The following is a 20000-nucleotide window of genomic DNA, read 5'->3' on the forward strand; positions in this document are numbered from 1 at the left end:
TTCATATTGATGTTCTTTAATGTCACAGAGAGCTCATGAAGAAACTGATAATAAGGATTATTGGTATTAGAAGACTGATTAGGTTATTAACATATCTTCAGAATCAGAAGCTGTTTATTAATAATACATACAGCGGGTAAAATAAGTATTGAACACGTCACCATTTTCTCAGTAAATATATTTCTAAAGGTGCTACTGACATGATATTTTCACCAGATGTCGGAAACAACCCAAGTAATCCATACATACAAAGAAAACCAAACAAATACGTTCAGAAGTTAAGTTATGTGTAATCAAATGGAATGACACAGGGAAAAAGTATTGAACACATGAAGAAAGGGAGGTGCAAAAAGTCATGGAAAGACAAGACACCAGCTGAAATCTATCAGTAATTAGAAAGCAGTCCTTAATGAATATCAGCTGGTTCAGTCCCAACTGATGGCCTATAAAAAGGTGTCTCATTACCAAGGTGTCACACAAGAAACATCTCATGATGGGTAAAAGCAAAGATTATACTGTATTAAGTATGTTACACGTACAATAAAACTTGGCTCTGTGATTAATTGGTGCGTACAGTAAGTAGCAAGCACAGTGCAGTACTAGAGACATAGTCTAATAATAGAAATATGAAAATAAACTATGGTTAAAAAAAAAACAAGCAAACAAATAAGAGCATGTTAAAGCAGGTATAGTATATTATCAGTGTCGAGATGTGCAGCGGTGTTAACTGTCCTGGGGATGTGAGGGTCCCGGGCTTTACTGATCAACCCAACTGAAGATGTGAAGAAGCTGTTTTTATGGACCGCAGCCTCCTGCCACAGGGACGGGGACAAAGAGTTTGTGTCCTGGGTGAGGGGGGTCGGCTACAATCCTTCTTACCCCCTCAGGGTTCTGGAGGTGAACAGGTGGTGGACTGCAGCCAATCACCTCTCAGCAGAACCAATGATACGCTGCAGTCTGAACTGGAGGAGGAGAGGATGGACTCAATGATGGAGGTGTAGGAGTGCACCGTCATTGTCTTTGGCAGGCTGAACCTCTATTAGATACTTAACAATGTCACTCTGGATTATGGTGCTAAGGCGTAGCGTCAATGCAGTGGAGCCCACAGACTGGCATGAGGAGCACTACTTAAAACACGGTGATAATAATCTAAAAAGTACAAAAGTAAGATCACTGAACAGATTTCCAATCAGCCAATGGATTAATGAGAAGTTAAGCTCTGAAATCATTCTAAAATCACATCCTGTGGTTGGCTCGTTTGATTTTGAACCACGAAGGAAACGGCTAGGAAGCGGACAGAGACACTGAGGAACCAGGCAAGTACCTCAACCCCAACCCAAACCCCAACCCCAACCCCAACCCAAACCCCAACCCAAACCCAAACCCCAACCCAAACCCCAACCCCAACCCAAACCCAACCCAGGATAAAGAGGTTCAGTGAATGTGGTGTTGAAGGTGTGGAGGTGGATCAGTGTGTCAGAGGAGACTCTGTAGAAGGACAGAGAGCCAGCAGGACAGTCCACATACACTGCTACTCTACCAGAGGAGGAGGAGGAGGAGGTGATGGGTGTTCTTGTCTTATTGTGACAGACAGAGTAATGACCACCACAGCAGTCCAGACTCCAGGACTGATCATTCCCTCCAAACACACAGTCATCACTGTCTCCTCTCCTTCTGGTTCCTCTGTAACTCACTGATATATGAACGTATCCTCTCCACTCGACCTCCCAGTAACAGCGACCAGTCAGACCAGTTGTACACAGCAGCTGAGGCCAGTGGTCAAACCTGTCTGGATGATCAGGATATGACTGATCCTCCTCCACACATGTCACCTTCCTGTTGTCGTCAGACAGTTTGAGGTTTCTGTTCACTGTGTTTGTGTCGAGTGTGAGTTCACAGGAATCTGATGGAGAGAACAAGACACAATACAGCTGCAGTTATTAATCTATCATCTGTTCCTCTGGTGACACTGTGTGATGACATCAGAGATGTGAATGAGTGATGTCACAGTCTGAAGATGGTTGAATGTGTGCTGCTTTGTTTTCATGAGTCATTCTAAATAAACACTTACACTTCTGTAGACCTGGTCTCAACCATCGGACTCCAGCAGGCTCCACCCTGAAAGGAGGAGGAGGTCAGAGCAGAACATCCAGTGACAACTATCAACCACAGCTACATTCAGCCAACCAGGACCCAGATCTGTGGCTGCTGGGGGCCTCTTCATACCTGAGAGTCTCCAGTCTCCAGTGTGGATCCTCCAGTCCAGCAGACAGCAGCTTCACTCCTGAGTCTCCTGGATGATTGTAGCTCAGGTCCAGCTCTCTCAGGTGGGAGGGGTTGGAGCTCAGAGCTGAGTCCAGAGAAGCACAACCTTCCTCTGTGATCAGACAGCCTGACAGCCTGAAAACAACAAACAGAAGAACACGTGGCAGGTTTCTTTTGGTTTGTTCTTGTTCAGGTACCTTTTTTAGTTGAGAATAAACCTTTAAATGATCCTGCTGGAGAGTCTAGGAGCTTAAGTTTAGTTAAACATACTAATCCTACACATGTCAGCAGTTTATCATCTCATGTAAATCTGATTTGAAATAGACATCAGTTAAATGGGGGAATAAATCCTGACCTGAGAGTTTCCAGCTGACAGTGTGGACTCTCCAGTCCAGCAGACAGAAGCTTCACTCCTGAATCCTGCAGGTCGTTGTTACTCAGGTCCAGCTCTCTCAGACTAGAGGACTGGGAGCTGAGGACTGAGGACAGAGCTTCACAGCTTCTCTCTGAGAGGTTACAGCCACTCAGTCTGAAGAGACATGAACAAGAAAACATCTCGTATTAAAGAAATGTTTAATGAATATATTGTGAATCTTTTCTTCTCTCTCTGGACTTACAGAGCTTTGTTGGAGGCTTTGACCACTGGCAGCAGCCTCAGAAGAGCCTCCTCTGAAGCAGAGTATTTCTTCAGGTCAAACACGTCCAGATCTTTTTCTGATGACAGTAAGATGAAGACCAGAGCTGACCACTGAGCAGGAGACAGTTCATCTGTGGAGAAACATCCTGATCTCAGGGACTGTTGGATCTCCTCCACTAGAGAACCATCATTCAGTTCATTCAGACAGTGGAACAGATTGATGCTTTTCTCTGCAGAGAGATCCTCGTCGATCTTCTTCTTGATGTACTGGACTGTTTCCTGATTGGTCTGTGAGCTACTTCCTGTCTGTGTCAGCAGACCTCGTAGGAGAGTCTGATTGGTCTGCAGTGAAAGACCCAGGAGGAAGCGGAGGAACAAGTCCAGGTGTCCATTTGGACTCTGTAAGGCCTTGTCCACAGCACTCTGGTAGAGACGTGTTAGTTCAGGTTTGACTTTAAGCAGACGGGGTCTTGGTTGTTCTTCCAGCAGGTTGACACCAGAGTTGATGAAGGTCAGATGGACATGAAGAGCAGCCAGAAACTCCTGAACACTCAGATGGATGAAGCAGAACACCTTGTCCTGGTACAGTCCTCTCTCCTCTCTAAAGACCTGTGTGAACACTCCTGAGTACACTGAGGCTGCTCTGATATCGATGCCACACTCTGTCAGGTCGGATTCATAGAAGATCAGGTTTCCTTTCTGCAGCTGATCAAAAGCCAGTTTTCCCAGAGACTCAGTCATCTTCCTGTTCTCTGGACTCCAGTGTGGATCCGTCTCAGCTCCTCCATCATACTTGACCTTCTTCAGTTTGGACTGAACCACCAGGAAGTGGATGTACATGTCAGTCAGGGTCTTGGGCAGCTCTGCTCCCTCTCTGGTCTTCAACACATCCTCCAGAACTGTAGCAGTGATCCAGCAGAAGATTGGGATGTGGCACATGATGTGGAGGCTTCGTGAGGTCTTGATGTGGGAGATGATCCTGCTGGCCTGCTCCTCGTCACTGAATCTCTTCCTGAAGTACTCCTCCTTCTGTTGGTCAGTGAACCCTCTGACCTCTGTCACCATGCCAACACACTCAGGAGGGATCTGATTGGCTGCTGCAGGTCGTGTGGTTATCCAGAGGCGAGCAGAGGGAAGCAGGTTCCCCCTGATGAGGTTTGTCAGCAGCACATCCACTGAGGTGGACTCTGTAACATCAGTCAGGATCTCATTGTTGTGGAAGTCCAGAGGAAGTCGACACTCATCCAGACCGTCAAAGATGAACACAACCGGGAACTCTTCAAACCTGCAGATTCCTGCTTCTTTGGTTTCAGAGAAGAAGTGATGAACAAGTTCCACCAAGCTGAACTTTTTCTCTTTCAGCACATTCAGCTCTCTGAAGGTGAATGGAAATGTGAACTCTATGTCCTGGTTGGCTTTGTCTTCAGCCCAGTCCAGAGTGAACTTCTGTGTTAAGACTGTTTTCCCAATGCCAGCCACTCCCATTGTCATCACTGTTCTGATTGGCTCCTCTCTTCCAGGTGAGGCTTTAAAGATGTCTTCTTGTCTGATGGTTGTTTCTGGTCTGTCTGGTTTCCTGGATGCTGCTTCAATCTGTCTGACCTCATGTTCATCATTGACCTCTGCAGTCCCTCCCTCTGTGATGTAGAGCTCTGTGTAGATCTGGTTCAGAAGGGTTGGGTTTCCTGCTTTAGCGATCCCCTCAAACACACGCTGGAACTTCTTCTTCAGGTTAGATTTGAGTTCACGCTGACAAACTGCAGCAAGAAGTCCTGAATGAACACACAACAAAGAAGATCAATGAGTCAAAGAACAGATTTCAACATGTCGTATCCTCAAAGAAGAGTATATGAATATATTCTGGTCCATCTCTTGAGACATTAGTAAAGGTCCCATTTATCCAGCATGTTAGATCTTTAGAGAAATCCTCTTACTGCTCTGCAGACAGTCAGCCAGCTCCTCCTGCTTCATTCTCCTCAGGAAGTGCAGTGTGATCTTCAGAAATGCCTCTCTGCTGCTCCTCCTCTGCTCTTCATCCTCCCTCTGACTCTCTAAGCATTCTGGGTAATCTGGACTCAGAACACTCTTAAGCCTCTTCAGCTCATTCTTCACAAAAGTGAGGATGTTCTCCTCCAGCAGCTGGAACAGAATATTATATGAAGGACACAAACTAAAACCATGGAACCAAACATCAGATCCATGTTGGACAGACTGACAATCCACTGGTCTGTGCAGCATGGAGATGACTGTGAACAGAATAGATGTAATGTACAGACCATAAATATGGAGTCCAGGTGTGTTTGATGCTGCTGGGCAGACTGACCTCTGGGAACCAGCTCTCCTGGTCCTCTCTGTGGAGGAATCATGAAGAATCAGCTCACAAGGTAAAGGTCCATGAAGTGATATGTGGATGTGGATCAGATGACTCCCTGTACTGGTAAAGGTCTACTGGTCCTGCTGATCCCACTGAGAATCAACAGCTCCGTCTTTCAGCTCACTGTTTTCTTCAGCAGTCAGTTTGGTTTAGTCCCAACAGCTCTCACCAAGCCCTCCATGTAGCTCTCCCTCCCTCACTGTACACTGCTGAAGAGCCCTGGAGCAAGGCACCCACAACCTCCAGCTGCTCCAGTGGAGCGTCTCAGTGTCAGACTGGTTGTACTGGGCAGCTCCCAGTGTGAATGTGTTTCAATGAAGAAGAGTGTTGGTGCTCAGAGAACTTCATCTGAGTCAGTAAAGGTTTAAAAACTGGAGATCTCACAACAGAGAGTCTGATAGAAACACATCATCACTTTGTTTACATCATCAGTTTAAATCCTCACCTCTGATCAACAGAGTGGCGTCCATCTTTGAAGACTAAAGGACGATCTATAGACCGGTCACTCTTCATGGACACACAGCTGGGTTCAGGTTGTTCCAGCTTCCTCCTGATAGAAACAAGAGATACATTCAGTGATTTAATAAAACTATGAAGGCCGTCCATCATTAAACGGACTGGAGGCTGACCTCTACGGGTCAGCGACACTCCAAAGGCTCCATAATTATATATTATATATAATATATATATATATATAATATATATAATATATATAATATATATATATATATATATATATAATATATATTATATATATACATATAAAGAAGGTCAAACAGGAAGTCTTAAAAATCTATATTATAAATATTTAGCAGCCAAATCAAATAGTTTACAATATATTAAACCTATGTGTCTTTATAATACATTTAATACTTGACTTGTGTATTTACAGGGTTTGTATAAAGGTAATAAAGTAGTTCATGAATATGAGATAAGAGTTTACAGATAATAACAACCCTCCTCTGCTTTCTGGAGGCGAGCTTTTTGAGGAGTATGACTATAAAACGCCGTTTTCACGCTGTTAAAACAACTTAATAAACATCCTGTTCTTTCCTCATGATAAGGAGCCCCTCATCTGTTTAACCGAGCTCGTAAGCTTCTGTCACCAATCGGTGAAGAGAATAAAAGCAGCCTTTCTGATATGAATCAGGAGAACATAGATGTTTATGAACGCTCCACTTGTTTCCTGGATATTTATTTACCTCGGCATGTGGAGTCGTCTTCTTTCTGCTTCTTTGAAAAATAGCGGCGGTCACTCTTTAAGGACACACAGCTGGGTTCAGGTTCATCAGAGTACAGTCTCCTGATGTCACTGTTAGACAGAAAGAAAAACCACCAGAGAATGAGATTCACTTTCTTAATCTTCAGCTTCAGAAGCTGCTGGAAGACTAGAAGCCATCAACAAGAAAGTAAAAGTCTGGATCTCTTCACTCTGAGAGATTTCTGCTCTGTTCTTCGTAGAACGAGTAGCCTGGACATTTAGCGCCGGCTCTTTGTAGCTGTTATCTACTCAGATAGTTTCCACATGCTGCTATTCAGTTCTACACCACCAGGGAGGTTTGGAACCAGAGTCTCAGACTCTAAAAAGGTCCTCGGTACCCAAGAAGAGGAACCCCGAAGTCTTGAACGACACCAGACTCTTTAGACCATCTATAAGAGGTGGAAGTTGTCATGGTGACGTCTCTCATTGGTTTGTGGATGTTTTTGAAGCCTTGAGTTTGACATTTAACTTGTAGCCATCTTGTTTTTTTGCAACCAGTGAACAGGAAGTGACCATATATGGAGTGAGGAGGAGCGACGTAGAGACGCCGTATACGTCTCTGGTGTCGACCTGTCAATCAGTGTGTAGCCCCGCCCTAAAGCATCCCCTGCTTTCCCTGGATATTTATTTACCTCAGCATGTGGAGTCGTCTTCTTTCTCTTTCTTTGAAAAATAGCGGCGGCTCCATTGACCGGTCACTCTTTAAGGACACACAGCTGGGTTCAGGTTCATCAGAGTCCAGTCTCCTGATGCTCCTGTTGGACAGAGAGGAAAACCACCAGAGAATGAGATTCACTTTCTTAATCTTCAGCTTTAAAAGCTGCTGGAAGACTAGAAGATGAAAATGAAAAGTAGTCCATGAATATGAGATATGAGTTGACAGATAATTACATCCTTCCTCTTAGTGGAGGTTGGCTTTTTGCTGAGTTTTTGACGAACAAATCACCTTTTTTTAGGTGTCTCTACTGAGGGACTTTATAAACGTTGTTTTAACGCTGTTAACGCGCCTCATTAACGGGGTTCTTTCCTCGTGATAAGGAACCCCTCCTTCTGTTTGCATGAAACACAAAGTTTCTGTCACCAATCGGTCAAGAGAGTAAAAGTAGTTTTAAATATCAACGGGGTGAAAATAGAAGTTTAAGAACGCTCCACTTGTTCACTGGATCATTAGTTACCTGGACATTGGGCCACCATCTTTGAAAAATAGCGGCGGCTCCATTGACCGGTCACTCTTTAAGGACACACAGCTGGGTTCAGGTCTATCAGAGTGCAGTCTCCTGATGCGCCTGTTGGACAGAGAGGAAAACCACCAGAGAATTAAATCAACTTTCTTAATCTTCAGCTTCAGAAGCTGCTGGAAGACTAGAAGCTATCAACAAGAAAGTAAAAGTCTGGATCTCTTCACTCTGAGAGATTTCTGCTCTGTTCTTCGTAGAACGAGTAGCCTGGACATTTAGCGCCGGCTCTTTGTAGCTGTTATCTACTCAGATAGTTTCCACATGCTGCTATTCAGTTCTACACCACCAGGGAGGTTTGGAACCAGAGTCTCAGACTCTAAAAAGGTCCTCGGTACCCAAGAAGAGGAACCCCGAAGTCTTGAACGACACCAGACTCTTTAGACCATCTATAAGAGGTGGAAGTTGTCATGGTGACGTCTCTCATTGGTTTGTGGATGTTTTTGAAGCCTTGAGTTTGACATTTAACTCGTAGCCATCTTGTTTTTTTGCAACCAGTGAACAGGAAGTGACCATATATGGACTGAGGAGGAGCGACGTAGAGACGCCGTATACGTCTCTGGTGTCGACCTGTCAATCAGTGTGTAGCCCCGCCCTAAAGCATCCCCTGCTTTCCCTGGATATTTATTTACCTCCACTTTTTGATAAGTCTTCTTTCCATTTCTCTTTCTCTTTCTCTGAAAAATAGCGGCGGCTCCATTGACCGGTCACTCTTTAAGGACACACAGCTGGGTTCAGGTTCATCAGAGTCCAGATCTAGGAAGTCACTGTTGGACAGAGAGGAAAACCACCAGAGAAGTTTTAGTGTTCAGTTTCTACTTTAAGAAGACGTTGCTGCTCTTCAGGAGGAGTTTGTTCTCTCACATGTTTTGTAAATAACTGATGCTGACTTACATTCCATGTAGAAAGCGTGTCATTTCTGTTTCCATCTCAATGTCACTGGGATCAGAATCAGGATCAGGATCTCCAGGTCCTTCCATGGCGAACAGGAACTCCTAATAAACAATTCAACAGACTTTAAAGACTCAAATTGAATCGACAATCCAACGACATGAGATTCAGAGATTTAACCTTACAATAAGAGATTTGTTTCTCAGTGTTGTGAGTCTTCATGCTCTGAAAACCAGTTTAACCACTTTTCAATCAACACCAGACACACTGGAGGAATTTAAGTACAATGTCGAGGTACTTGTACTTCACTGAGTATTTTTCTACTTCTCCTCCACTATGACAACATTGTACTTCCTACTGTACTACATCTCAGAGGTACATGTTGTACTTTTACTGTACTACACCTCAGAGGTACATATTGTACTTTTACTGTACTATATTGTCCTTTAACTGTACTACATCTCAGAGGTACATGTTGTACTTCTGACTTTATCTTTCATAAATGATAACGTATTATTCTGGATACATAAAGTCATTAAATGTGATATCTGTGTTTATTGGTTCTAGTTTTCAAGGACATTCCTCTTGAATCCAACATCTGCTTTTAAACTCAACTAAACTCACTAAATAATCATTTTAACTCAAGCGAAGACCAAAAACTACAGCTTTCCCACCCCCGCTCTGTCCCGTGAACGCAGCACCAACCAGGGACTTTCCAGAGCGTTTCTGGTGACGTGACGTGATGACGTAATGACGTAGCGTGATGACGTAGTCGACCAAGAGCGTACCGACGTGCTCCCTCTTCCTCATTTTAGTGACGCAGTTACTTTAAACTTTTAAAATAAACTCCTGCGTTCAAACAACGACCCCGTTCATTTAAACAGTGATTGTTTTATTTATATTAATGTGTTATTTCATCCACGGTGCGTTCACGGCCCCGTTAGAAGTTGTGTTAAAGGAAACTCTTTACTTTCTGGCCCTGAAATATAAATATAAATATGAATATGAATATGAATATGAATATAAATATGAATATAAATATAAATAACATGAACCGTTTAAGCCTCTTTAATCTCTCCAGTCATAACTTATTATCATCATTATTAGTGTTGTTATTACATGTTATTGTTTTCCTCATCGGTCTGACAGCTGAAGAAGAGACGCAACAAAGTATCAAACATCAAAGAGACATCAAAGAGAGACGCTTACAACGTTATAACGCAGTACTTTATGTTGTACTCTGTTATAACGCAGTACTTTATGTTGTACTCTGTTATAACGCAGTACTTTATTCTTTACCTTCAGGTGGAGGAAACCAGAAGCTCCGACCAGCGTTGAGAGGAAGTCACAGCGGACTCTAAACAGGAAACTCCCAGAATGCACCGCGGCCAGTGACGTAATACTGCAGCTATAATAATATTTATATATAATAATAATATATATTTATATATAATTATATAATAATAATAATATATATAATATTATAATAATAATAATAATAATATATATATTATAATAATAATAATAATATATATATTTATTATAATAATAATAATATATATTTATAATAATAATAATATATATTTATAATAATAATAATATATATTTATAATAATAATAATATATTTATTTATTTATTTATATATACTTTAAAATATGGTAATATCTATTTAATGGAGTATTTACACAGTGTAGTATTAGTACTTGTAATAGTGTAGTACTGTGAGTTATTATGGAGTATTTACACAGTGTAGTATTAGTACTTTTACTTCAGTAAGGTAGTAGTGTAGTACTGTGAGTTATTAGGTGGAGTATTTACCTTTACTTACAGTGTAGTATTAGTACTTGTAATAGTGCAGTACTGTGAGTTATTATGGAGTATTTACACAGTGTAGTATTAGTACTTTTACTTAGGTAAGGTAGTAGTGTAGTACCTTTACTGGTAATTATTTACACAGTGTAGTATTAGTACTTTTACTTAGTAAGTACTGTGAGTTATTATGGAGTATTAGTATTAATACAGTACTGTGAGTTATTATGGAGTATTGTCACGGTGTAATATTAGTACTTTTACTTCAGTAAGGTAGTAGTGCAGTACTTTTACTGGTAATGGAGTATTTTCACAGTGTAGTATTAGTACTTTTACTTCAGTGAGGTAATACTGTAGTACCGGCTCTTATGATGGAGTATTTTCACAGTGTAGTATTAGTACTTGTAATAGTGCAGTACTGTCAGTTATAATGGAGTATTGTCACAGTGTAGTAGTACTTTTACTTCAGTAAGGTAGTAGTGCAGTACTGTCAGTTATAGTGTAGTATTTACAAGGTGTAGTATTAGTAATATTTCAGTACAGTTTTCAGTGTTGTACCTTTACTTATAGTGTAGTATTAGTACTACAGGTACAGGTTTATACAGCTAAAAGACTGTATAAAGATAAGGTGGAACATAAGTACAGTGGTGGTGATCTTCGGGCAGCTTGGAAGGGAATTAAATCCATGTCCTCAATCAATCAGGGAGACAGTGACAGTGATAGGAAACCTCTTAACATCGAGGGAAGAAGTGATGCAGATCTCCCAAATACTTTTAACCATTTTTATTCCCGTTTTGAAAAACATGATTTTTCTAGCAATATCTCTCTCCTTAGACAGTCCCTCTCTTCTGACTGTGATATTGTCATCAGTCAGGAATGTGTTAGAGATCTTCTAAAACGTGTCAACATCAGGAAGGCCCCTGGTCCAGATCACATCTGTGTATCACGCTGCATTACTGTGCTGACCAGCTTAGTCGTGTCCTTCACCATCTCTTTCAGAGATCACTTGATTCTAATCAAATCCCCGCTATCTGGAAAACATCCACTGTGATACCTGTCCCAAAGATCACTAATCCAAGGCAACTTAATGATTTTAGACCAGTTGCGCTAACATCATTAATAATGAAAATCTTAGAGAAAATTTTAAAAAACCTTGTTTTATCTATTGTGGATGAAAAACTTGATCCACTTCAATTTGCTTACCAGTCAGGGAGAGGTGTTGAGGACGCAAAGCTTTTAATACTCAATAATAAGCCCATGTCAGGCTCTTGTTCGCAGACTTTTCATCGGCATTCAACACGATGCAGCCGCATCTTTTAATAGAAAGGTTGCTATATGATTTTAAATTACCTCATCAGATTGTGTTATGGATTTTGGACTTCTTGACTGACAGAGTGCAGAGAGTGTCTGTAAATGGCCGTTTCTCCGATTCTCTAATCATGTCCACAGGCTCCACAAGGGTGTGTCCTCTCGCCCTTACTCTTTATTATGTATACTGACGGATGCAGGAGCAGTCAGGAGGGCAGCAGCTACTACCGCGTTATTGTCCCTTCTCCAAGGCTCAGAATCAGACCACGGGAATGCTCTCACTGATTTTATTTCTTGGTGTGATGATAACTTCTTGGACTTAAATGTTTCTAAAACCAAGGAACTGATCATTGATTTTAGACGGAACAGGAATACAGCCAAAGAGTGTATCATACATAAGGAAAGGGTGGAAATAGTAATACTGTAGTACCGACTCTTATAATGGAGTATTTTCACAGTGTAGTATTAGTACTTGTAGTAGTGCAGTACTGTGAGTTATTATGGAGTATTTTCACGGTGTAGTATTAGTACTTTTACTTAAGTGAGGTAGTAGTGTAGTACTTTTACTGGTAGTGGAGTATTTTCACAGTGTAGTATTAGTACTTTTACTTCAGTAAGGTTTTCAGTGTGGTACTTTTACTAGTAGTGGAGTATTCAAATAAATATATTTATTATATAAATTAACTATTTAAATTTACGAATTAAAAAAAAATATATATATATATATTTATATATATTTATTTCTTAAATATAAAGATAGAATTTAAACATATGAATATAAATTAATTATATAAATTCACTTCATAAATTAAATACAAATATATATCTATATATATATATATATATAATTTATTTTAAACATTAATTAAATAAATAAATACAAATCAAATATATATAAAATAATTGAATATACAAATATTAATTAAACATATAAATGAAATATGTACATTTTAATTCAAATATATAAATTAAATATACAGATAGAAATTAAAAATATAATATAAATATATATATAAATATAATATAGATGAATTGTCTACTTTTTATAAATACATTAAATACAAATATATAAACAAAAATCCTTTCATCATTCATCGATGAATGAATGAAACAAAAATCTAATAAATCCAAACCAAATATAAATTTCACTACATCTCAGAGGTACATGTTGTACTTTTACTGTACTACACATCAAAGGCAGACGCTTACAACGTTATAACGCAGTACTTTATGTTGTACTCTGTTATAACGCAGTACTTTATGTTGTACTCTGTTATAACGCAGTACTTTATGTTGTACTCTGTTATAACGCAGTACTTTATGTTGTACTCTGTTATAACGCAGTACTTTATGTTGTACTCTGTTATAACGCAGTACTTTATGTTGTACTCTGTTATAACGCAGTACTTTATGTTGTACTCTGTTATAACGCAGTACTTTATGTTGTACTCTGTTATAACGCAGTACTTTATGTTGTACTCTGTTATAACGCAGTACTTTATGTTGTACTCTGTTATAACGCAGTACTTTATGTTGTACTCTGTTATAACGCAGTACTTTATGTTGTACTCTGTTATAACGCAGTACTTTATGTTTACTCTGTTTGTACTCTGTTATAACGCAGTACTTTATGTTGTACTCTGTTATAACGCAGTACTTTATGTTGTACTCTGTTATAACGCAGTACTTTATGTTAACTTTATGTTGTACTCTGTTATAACTGTTATGTTTAACGCAGTACTTTATGTTATACTGTTGTACTCTGTTATAACGCAGTACTTTATGTTGTACTCTGTTATAACGCAGTACTTTATGTTGTACTCTGTTATAACGCAGTACTTTATGTTGTACTCTGTTATAACGCAGTACTTTATGTTGTACTCTGTTATAACGCAGTACTTTGTGTTGTACTCTGTTATAACGCAGTACTTTATGTTGTACTCTGTTATAACGCAGTACTTTATGTTGTACTCTGTTATAACGCAGTACTTTATGTTGTACTCTGTTATAACGTACTTTATGTTGTACTCTGTTATAACGCAGTACTTTATGTTGTACTCTGTTATAACGCAGTACTTTATGTTGTACTCTGTTATAACGCAGTACTTTATGTTGTACTCTGTTTACGCCTTCAGGTGGAGGAATGTTGTACTCAGAAGCTCTGACCAGCTTTATGTTGTTGAGAGTAAGTCACGCAGTACTTTATGTTGTACTCTGACTCTAAACAGGAAACTCCCAGAATGCACTCCGGGGCCAGTGACGTAATACTGCAGCTATAATAATATTTATATATAATAATAATAATAATAATAATATATATTTATTATATAATAATAATATATATATATATTTATATAGCACACTTTAAAATACAATGAAATCTCAAGGTTCTGTAGTACCGACTCTTATGATGGAGTATTGTCACAGTGTAGTATTAGTACTTTTACTTCAGTAAGGTAGTAGTGTAGTACTTTTACTTGTAGTGGAGTATTATCACAGTGTAGTATTAGTACTTGTAATAGTGCAGTACTGTGAGTTATTATGGAGTATTGTCACGTGTGTGGTATTAGTACTTTTACTTCAGTAGGGTAATAGTGCAGTACTGTCAGTTATAGTGTAGTATTTACAAGGTGTAGTATTAGTAATATTTCAGTAAAGTTTTCAGTGTTGTACCTTTACTTATAATGGAGTATTTACACAGTGTAGTATTAGTACTTTTACTTCAGTGAGGTAGTAGTGTAGTACTTTTTATAATGAGTATTTTCACAATGTAGTATTAGTACTTTTACTTAAGTGAGGTAGTAGTGTAGTACTTTTACTGGTAATGGAGTATTTTCACAATGTAGTATTAGTACTTTTACTTCAGTAAGGTTTTCAGTGTGGTACTTTTACTAGTAGTGGAGTATTCAAATAAATATATTTATTATATAAATTAACTATTTAAATTTACGAATTAAAAAAAATATATATATATATTTATATATATTTATTTCTTAAATATAAAGATAGAATTTAAACATATGAATATCAATTAATTATATAAATTCACTTTATAAATTAAATACAAATATATATCTATCTATATATATATATATAATTTCTTTTAAACATAAATTAAATAAATAAATACAAATCAAATATATATAAAATAATTGAATATACAAATATAAATTAAACATATAAATGAAATATATACATTTGAATTCAAATATATAAATTAAATATACAGATAGAAATTAAAAATATAATATAAATATATATATAAATATAATATAGATGAATTGTCTACTTTTTATAAATACATTAAATACAAATATATAAACAAAAATCCTTTCATCATTCATCGATGAATGAATGAAACAAAAATCTAATAAATCCAAACCAAATATAAATTTCAAATAAAATACATGAATATGAATAAAACATATAAATAGATTTTATAAATAATAATGAAACGTGGATCAGCCTCCAGTCAGCTGTTGAGTTCAGACTTCAGGATCCAGTTCCTCCTCTTTTGTCACTCCGTCTAATTACAGACCGGATCTGGTTTCTGGTCCTTGTTGAGACCTCTGTGACGCCTCAACACTTCAATTATTTCAGATAAACTTTCATCTCTGAAGGTGACTCAGCGATTGGATGGTTTATTTTTATACTACAGTCAGGAATAACTCTCTCTATATATATATATATATGATAATTAATCATGTGAATAAACTAATAATCTAAACGGAGAATAAAATATCAGGAGGTAAAAACAACAAATATCTTTATCTTTGTAATTAAAATATATGAAGAAAATAACAAAAATAGGTCGTTTTGTGCAGAACGTTTTTAAACTTACTGATTCGTCATGGTGTCATTATGTTTCATAATTATTCTACACTTATTATACTCTCAGATATTTAAGATATTTATATTTAAAGTGAACAGTATCTTCATGTGGTTTATCTGTGGCACTGTTCACACCTCATACTCCAGGTCGACCTCTTTGACCTCCCCATGTCCACAAACAGCTCTGATAACAGCTTCAGTCTGTTTCCCAGCATGCCTCAGTCCAGCTGGGTCACCCTCAGAAACATAACACCCCCCCACAAAAACCCCCTCTTGAACTATTCCCGTCCTCTCACCACTTAGAGAAAAATAGCCTCAACCGACACCAACAGACGACTAAGTAAGGCCAGGAGGCGTTCACTGACCCCGGTAAATATAGGAGAACATGTGCACCGCTAAATACGGAGCCTCAAAAATGACAAGGACAAGGTTAACAATCAAATAAAGCTTTATTCACACCTTCAAAAAGACATTTCAACGTGAAACCAGAGTCTGCAATCAAGTGCAGAGTTCAAGTTTTCAGTTTTTACAAAGAGACAAACACAATAAATAAACTTTACCGACTAGACTTCGTCCAGACCGGAATGACGAGTGCAACAAAAAAATAGAAAAAGTATAAAAAGTCGAGTACAAAAACGTTCCAGAACGATTGCACGACTCCTCAAGTACCTGAAGTATCTGGAAAAAGCAGCAGCACCTCCGTCTTTTCTTCCGGTTTTACTTCCTGGTCTTCCTCCACCATGAAACAGTCTTACTGGTCTTCTTCCACCATGGACCAGTCTTTTCTTACTGGTCTTCTTCCACTATGAAACAGTCTTACTGGTCTTCCTCCATCATGAAACAGTCTTACTGGTCTTCCTCCACCATGAAACAGTCTTACTGGTCTTCCTCCATCATGAACAGTCTTACTGGTCTTCCTCCACCATGAAACAGTCTTACTGGTCTTCCTCCACCATGAAACAGTCTTACTGGTCTTCCTCCATCATGAAACAGTCTTACTGGTCTTCCTCCATCATGAAACAGTCTTACTGGTCTTCTTCCACCATGGACCAGTCTTTTCTTACTGGTCTTCTTCCACTATGAAACAGTCTTACTGGTCTTCCTCCATCATGAAACAGTCTTACTGGTCTTCCTCCATCATTAAACAGTCTTACTGGTCTTCCTCCATCATGAAACAGTCTTACTGGTCTTCCTCGCCCACCTTCCTGAAGTCCATGCTAGCGAGCAGTAGCTCCGCCTCCTCGGTGTCCACGCTCAGGTGCTCCATGCTCTCGTAGTCCGGTTCTGGTCCCGGTAGCTGGGCCCCCCTGGCGGCCTCCCGGGCCTCCTCCTGCAGCTGCTTGGCAGTGAGCAGGAACTCTGCGGCGCCGGAGGTCCTCAGGTTCTCCGTCAGCTTCTCCTGCAGCCGTCCGCTGAGCTGCAGCTGCTGCTGGTGCTGCTCCATCAGGCTCCGGAGCACCGCCACTTTGCTCTGCTCCTCCCGGCTGATCTGCTCCAGCAGCTGACCCTTACGCTCCTCCAGGATGGCGAAGAGCAGGTCGAAGCTCTCGCCGAGCCGCCTCTTCTGCAGCTCGCCGTTCTCCTGGACCAGCTTGCATGTGTCGTCCAGCTGCGTCGTGACGGCCTGCAGGCGTCCGTTGCCGGCGACCAGCTGCTCCACGGCGCCGCGCAGCTCGCCCTTCTGGCTCTGGTAGACGGCCTGCAGCGGCGACACCTCGCAGTCCTTGTGCTGGCCGAACACCTTGCACATGGAGCAGGTGGGGGTCTGGCAGCTGACGCAGTAGATGTTGATGCGCTCGTCCTCGTGCTCGGTGCACCGTGGCTCCTTGGCGTCTTTGTCCTTCAGCGGCGGCTCCTCGACGTTGCCCCCTTTGCTCTCCTGCTGCTGCTTGTACATGTCGATGATGTTCTCCACCAGCAGGTTCCTCTGCAGCCCGAACACGCCGTGGCGGTCCAGCACCACCTCGAAGCGGCAGGTGGGGCAGCGGAAGGTTCCCCCGAGTAGTGGTAGGGGTTCTTGGAGTCGTAGAGGTCGTTGGCGCAGCCGCGGCACAGGTTGTGCTGGCAGGGCAGGATGACCACGGGTTTGGTGAACATCTCCAGGCAGATCGGACAACTGAGCTGCTGCTCCAGAGTCTCCATGTCGCTGAGAGGACGCACCACCTGACCGGTCTGGATGTCCATCGTGTTCTTCTTCTGTGGTTCTGAACGCTCTCTGTGGGTTTGTTTCTTTCTGCCGGTGTCGGAAGCTCCTCAGCCTTTTATACCCTCAGGCCCCCCGACCCCCCGCCGGCTGTTGTTCACACCGGGTCTGAAATAGCCTCCCGCCTCATGCCTTTCTGAGGATTGACCCCCCCCCCCCCCCGTCGCCTGACACCACCAGTCAGTGAGAACAACCCCCCCCCCCCCCACAAGACTGGAGACAACAACATGTTGCATGAAGTCTGTTTACGTCACATGTTGTGTCTGACTGACCAAAACATCATATTATTATATAAATATATTTAAATTTAAACCCAAATGGACACTTTTAAATTAAATAGATAAATATATATTATATAATAATATATAATATAATAATATATTATAATATAATAACATATTATAATATAATATATATAAATAAATATTATTATATTATTATATTATGATATATAAATAAATATTATTATATTTATTTATATTTTATTATATTATAATATATAAATATATATTATTATATAATATATATTTATATATTATATAATAATATATATTCAAAAACAGAACATAAACAAACAACATAAAAACTGAACTTTAACTCCAGATTGTCTTCTTGACCTTTGACCCTGAACGTTCTCAGACTGTTTGTGTTGCTCAACAGCAGCAGTGTGTCAGTAAACAGTCACATGAAGCTGCAGCTTGTGCAACAAACAGCTGCAACTTCAAGGAAAACTGCAACAAGTGAATCCATAAACATCTGAGCAATGTGTTCAACAACATCTGAGCAACATCTCTTTGTGGAGCCTACACTTCCCATAATGCACCTGGGTCCTGAGTCTCTCAGGAGTTCAGTGTGGATGTTTTCAGATTGAACAGCTTCAGCCTTCAGTTGTGAAACACGCTGAAGACTTTTCTCACTGTGCCCCCCCACAGAGTCCCAAATACCCCCTGACCTTTGACCTTTGACCTTGAACATCACATCACACACACACACACACACACACACACACACACACACACACACACACACACACACACACACACACGTGACTTCCCTTATATTTACTGTCTCGCCGTTTCTGTTCTTTCAGTGATTTAAATAATTAGCAGCTGAATGTCATTGACCTCCTTAAATGGACCTTTTTATCAATGAGGTTCTGCTCACATCACATGACCTCTAATATAAAGGTGCAGTCCTCTCTGCAGCCACCAGGTGGCACACTTCACCTGTTTTTACTCTTTGATCCTGCTCCAGTAAAAGTACTGCTATCTGACTGTGAAAATACTCTGTTACAGTACAAGTACTACTACCACGTAGTGATAATACTTGTTAGAGTCCTGTGGTAAACGAGGTACTTCTAACCGGACGGACTCCACTCATTCTCCTTTTCCTTCGTTATTGAACTCGCAGGTTGCTGATCTCAGCCAATCGGACGTCTGGACGCCAGGTAACCATGGAGACGCAGAGTCTGGTGCAGGACGCAGAGGAATGTGCCGACCCCTCCCGACAGCAAACACCCCCACTCAGGGGGGTCAAAGGTCAACACAGAGCCGCTGATTCACGGAGAGGTGTTTGGTTCGTTCGCTCCGTTCTTCTTCTGTGGTGGGGTCAAAGGTCACAGCTCCTGATTTAAACAGGAATCCCACTCTGTGCACACAGTACACACAGTACACACTCTACTACAGTATGTACGACATGTTTGACTGTTCATTTAAACATGATAATGATTGGTTTCTAGGACCAGACTTCCTTCAGGTTTTGGTGGATTATCAGCTTCAGTGAGTTGAAACTGATCCGGGTCCAGCTGATGGAGGATAATGACAGACTGAGGACACATGTTTGTACTCGTATCCTTGTGAGGACCCTCGTGCACATCCTACATTCCTACAGAACCCAAACCGTCAAACACACCACAGAAGAAGACCGGGTAAAGCTGGAGCTGATAGAAACACAGGGGGGGGGACAGAACAGAAGGATCACAGAGACTCGGACTGTCACTCACAGCTCCTGTCTGTGGAGCGGCTTCTTAACAGATACACAGTTCATTGATATCTTCTCGTCTATTTAAAGGATCCAAACAAACTCTGAGTTTCCTTCAGACTTTTCGTTCTTTTTTTTTTGTCTTTTTTTGGGGGGCCGCTCTGGTCGTCATGGAAACGCAGCCAGAATGAGGTCTGTGTGTGTG

General features: G+C 40.4%; 2 protein-coding genes across 2 annotated transcripts in view; both read right to left on the bottom strand.

The window, feature by feature from the left end:
- The window catches only part of LOC129111993 (NACHT, LRR and PYD domains-containing protein 3-like), a 24449-nt gene extending 14418 nt beyond the window's left edge, over positions 1-10031 (bottom strand). Inside the window, exons 1-13 of the mRNA XM_054624164.1 lie at positions 9963-10031; positions 8667-8767; positions 8405-8539; positions 7713-7823; positions 7170-7292; positions 5722-5826; positions 5175-5253; positions 4837-5041; positions 2883-4674; positions 2621-2794; positions 2227-2400; positions 2072-2118; positions 1403-1903 (exon numbers count right to left, since the gene is read on the bottom strand). Of these exons, the coding sequence (XP_054480139.1) occupies positions 1403-1903; positions 2072-2118; positions 2227-2400; positions 2621-2794; positions 2883-4674; positions 4837-5041; positions 5175-5253; positions 5722-5826; positions 7170-7292; positions 7713-7823; positions 8405-8539; positions 8667-8752 (3532 nt within the window). The 5' untranslated portion in view covers positions 8753-8767; positions 9963-10031. The remainder of the gene's footprint in view (positions 1-1402; positions 1904-2071; positions 2119-2226; positions 2401-2620; positions 2795-2882; positions 4675-4836; positions 5042-5174; positions 5254-5721; positions 5827-7169; positions 7293-7712; positions 7824-8404; positions 8540-8666; positions 8768-9962) is intronic.
- Positions 10032-16792: 6761 nt separating this feature from the next.
- On the bottom strand, positions 16793-17796 carry LOC129111994 (E3 ubiquitin-protein ligase TRIM63-like). Its single transcript, XM_054624165.1, is given in 2 exon segments — positions 16793-17613; positions 17616-17796. Coding segments are annotated over 2 exon segments (1002 nt in total).
- Positions 17797-20000: the final 2204 nt, after the last annotated feature.

This window comes from Anoplopoma fimbria, chromosome 22, assembly GCF_027596085.1.
Source record: "Anoplopoma fimbria isolate UVic2021 breed Golden Eagle Sablefish chromosome 22, Afim_UVic_2022, whole genome shotgun sequence".
NCBI classification, from domain to species: domain Eukaryota; kingdom Metazoa; phylum Chordata; class Actinopteri; order Perciformes; family Anoplopomatidae; genus Anoplopoma; species Anoplopoma fimbria.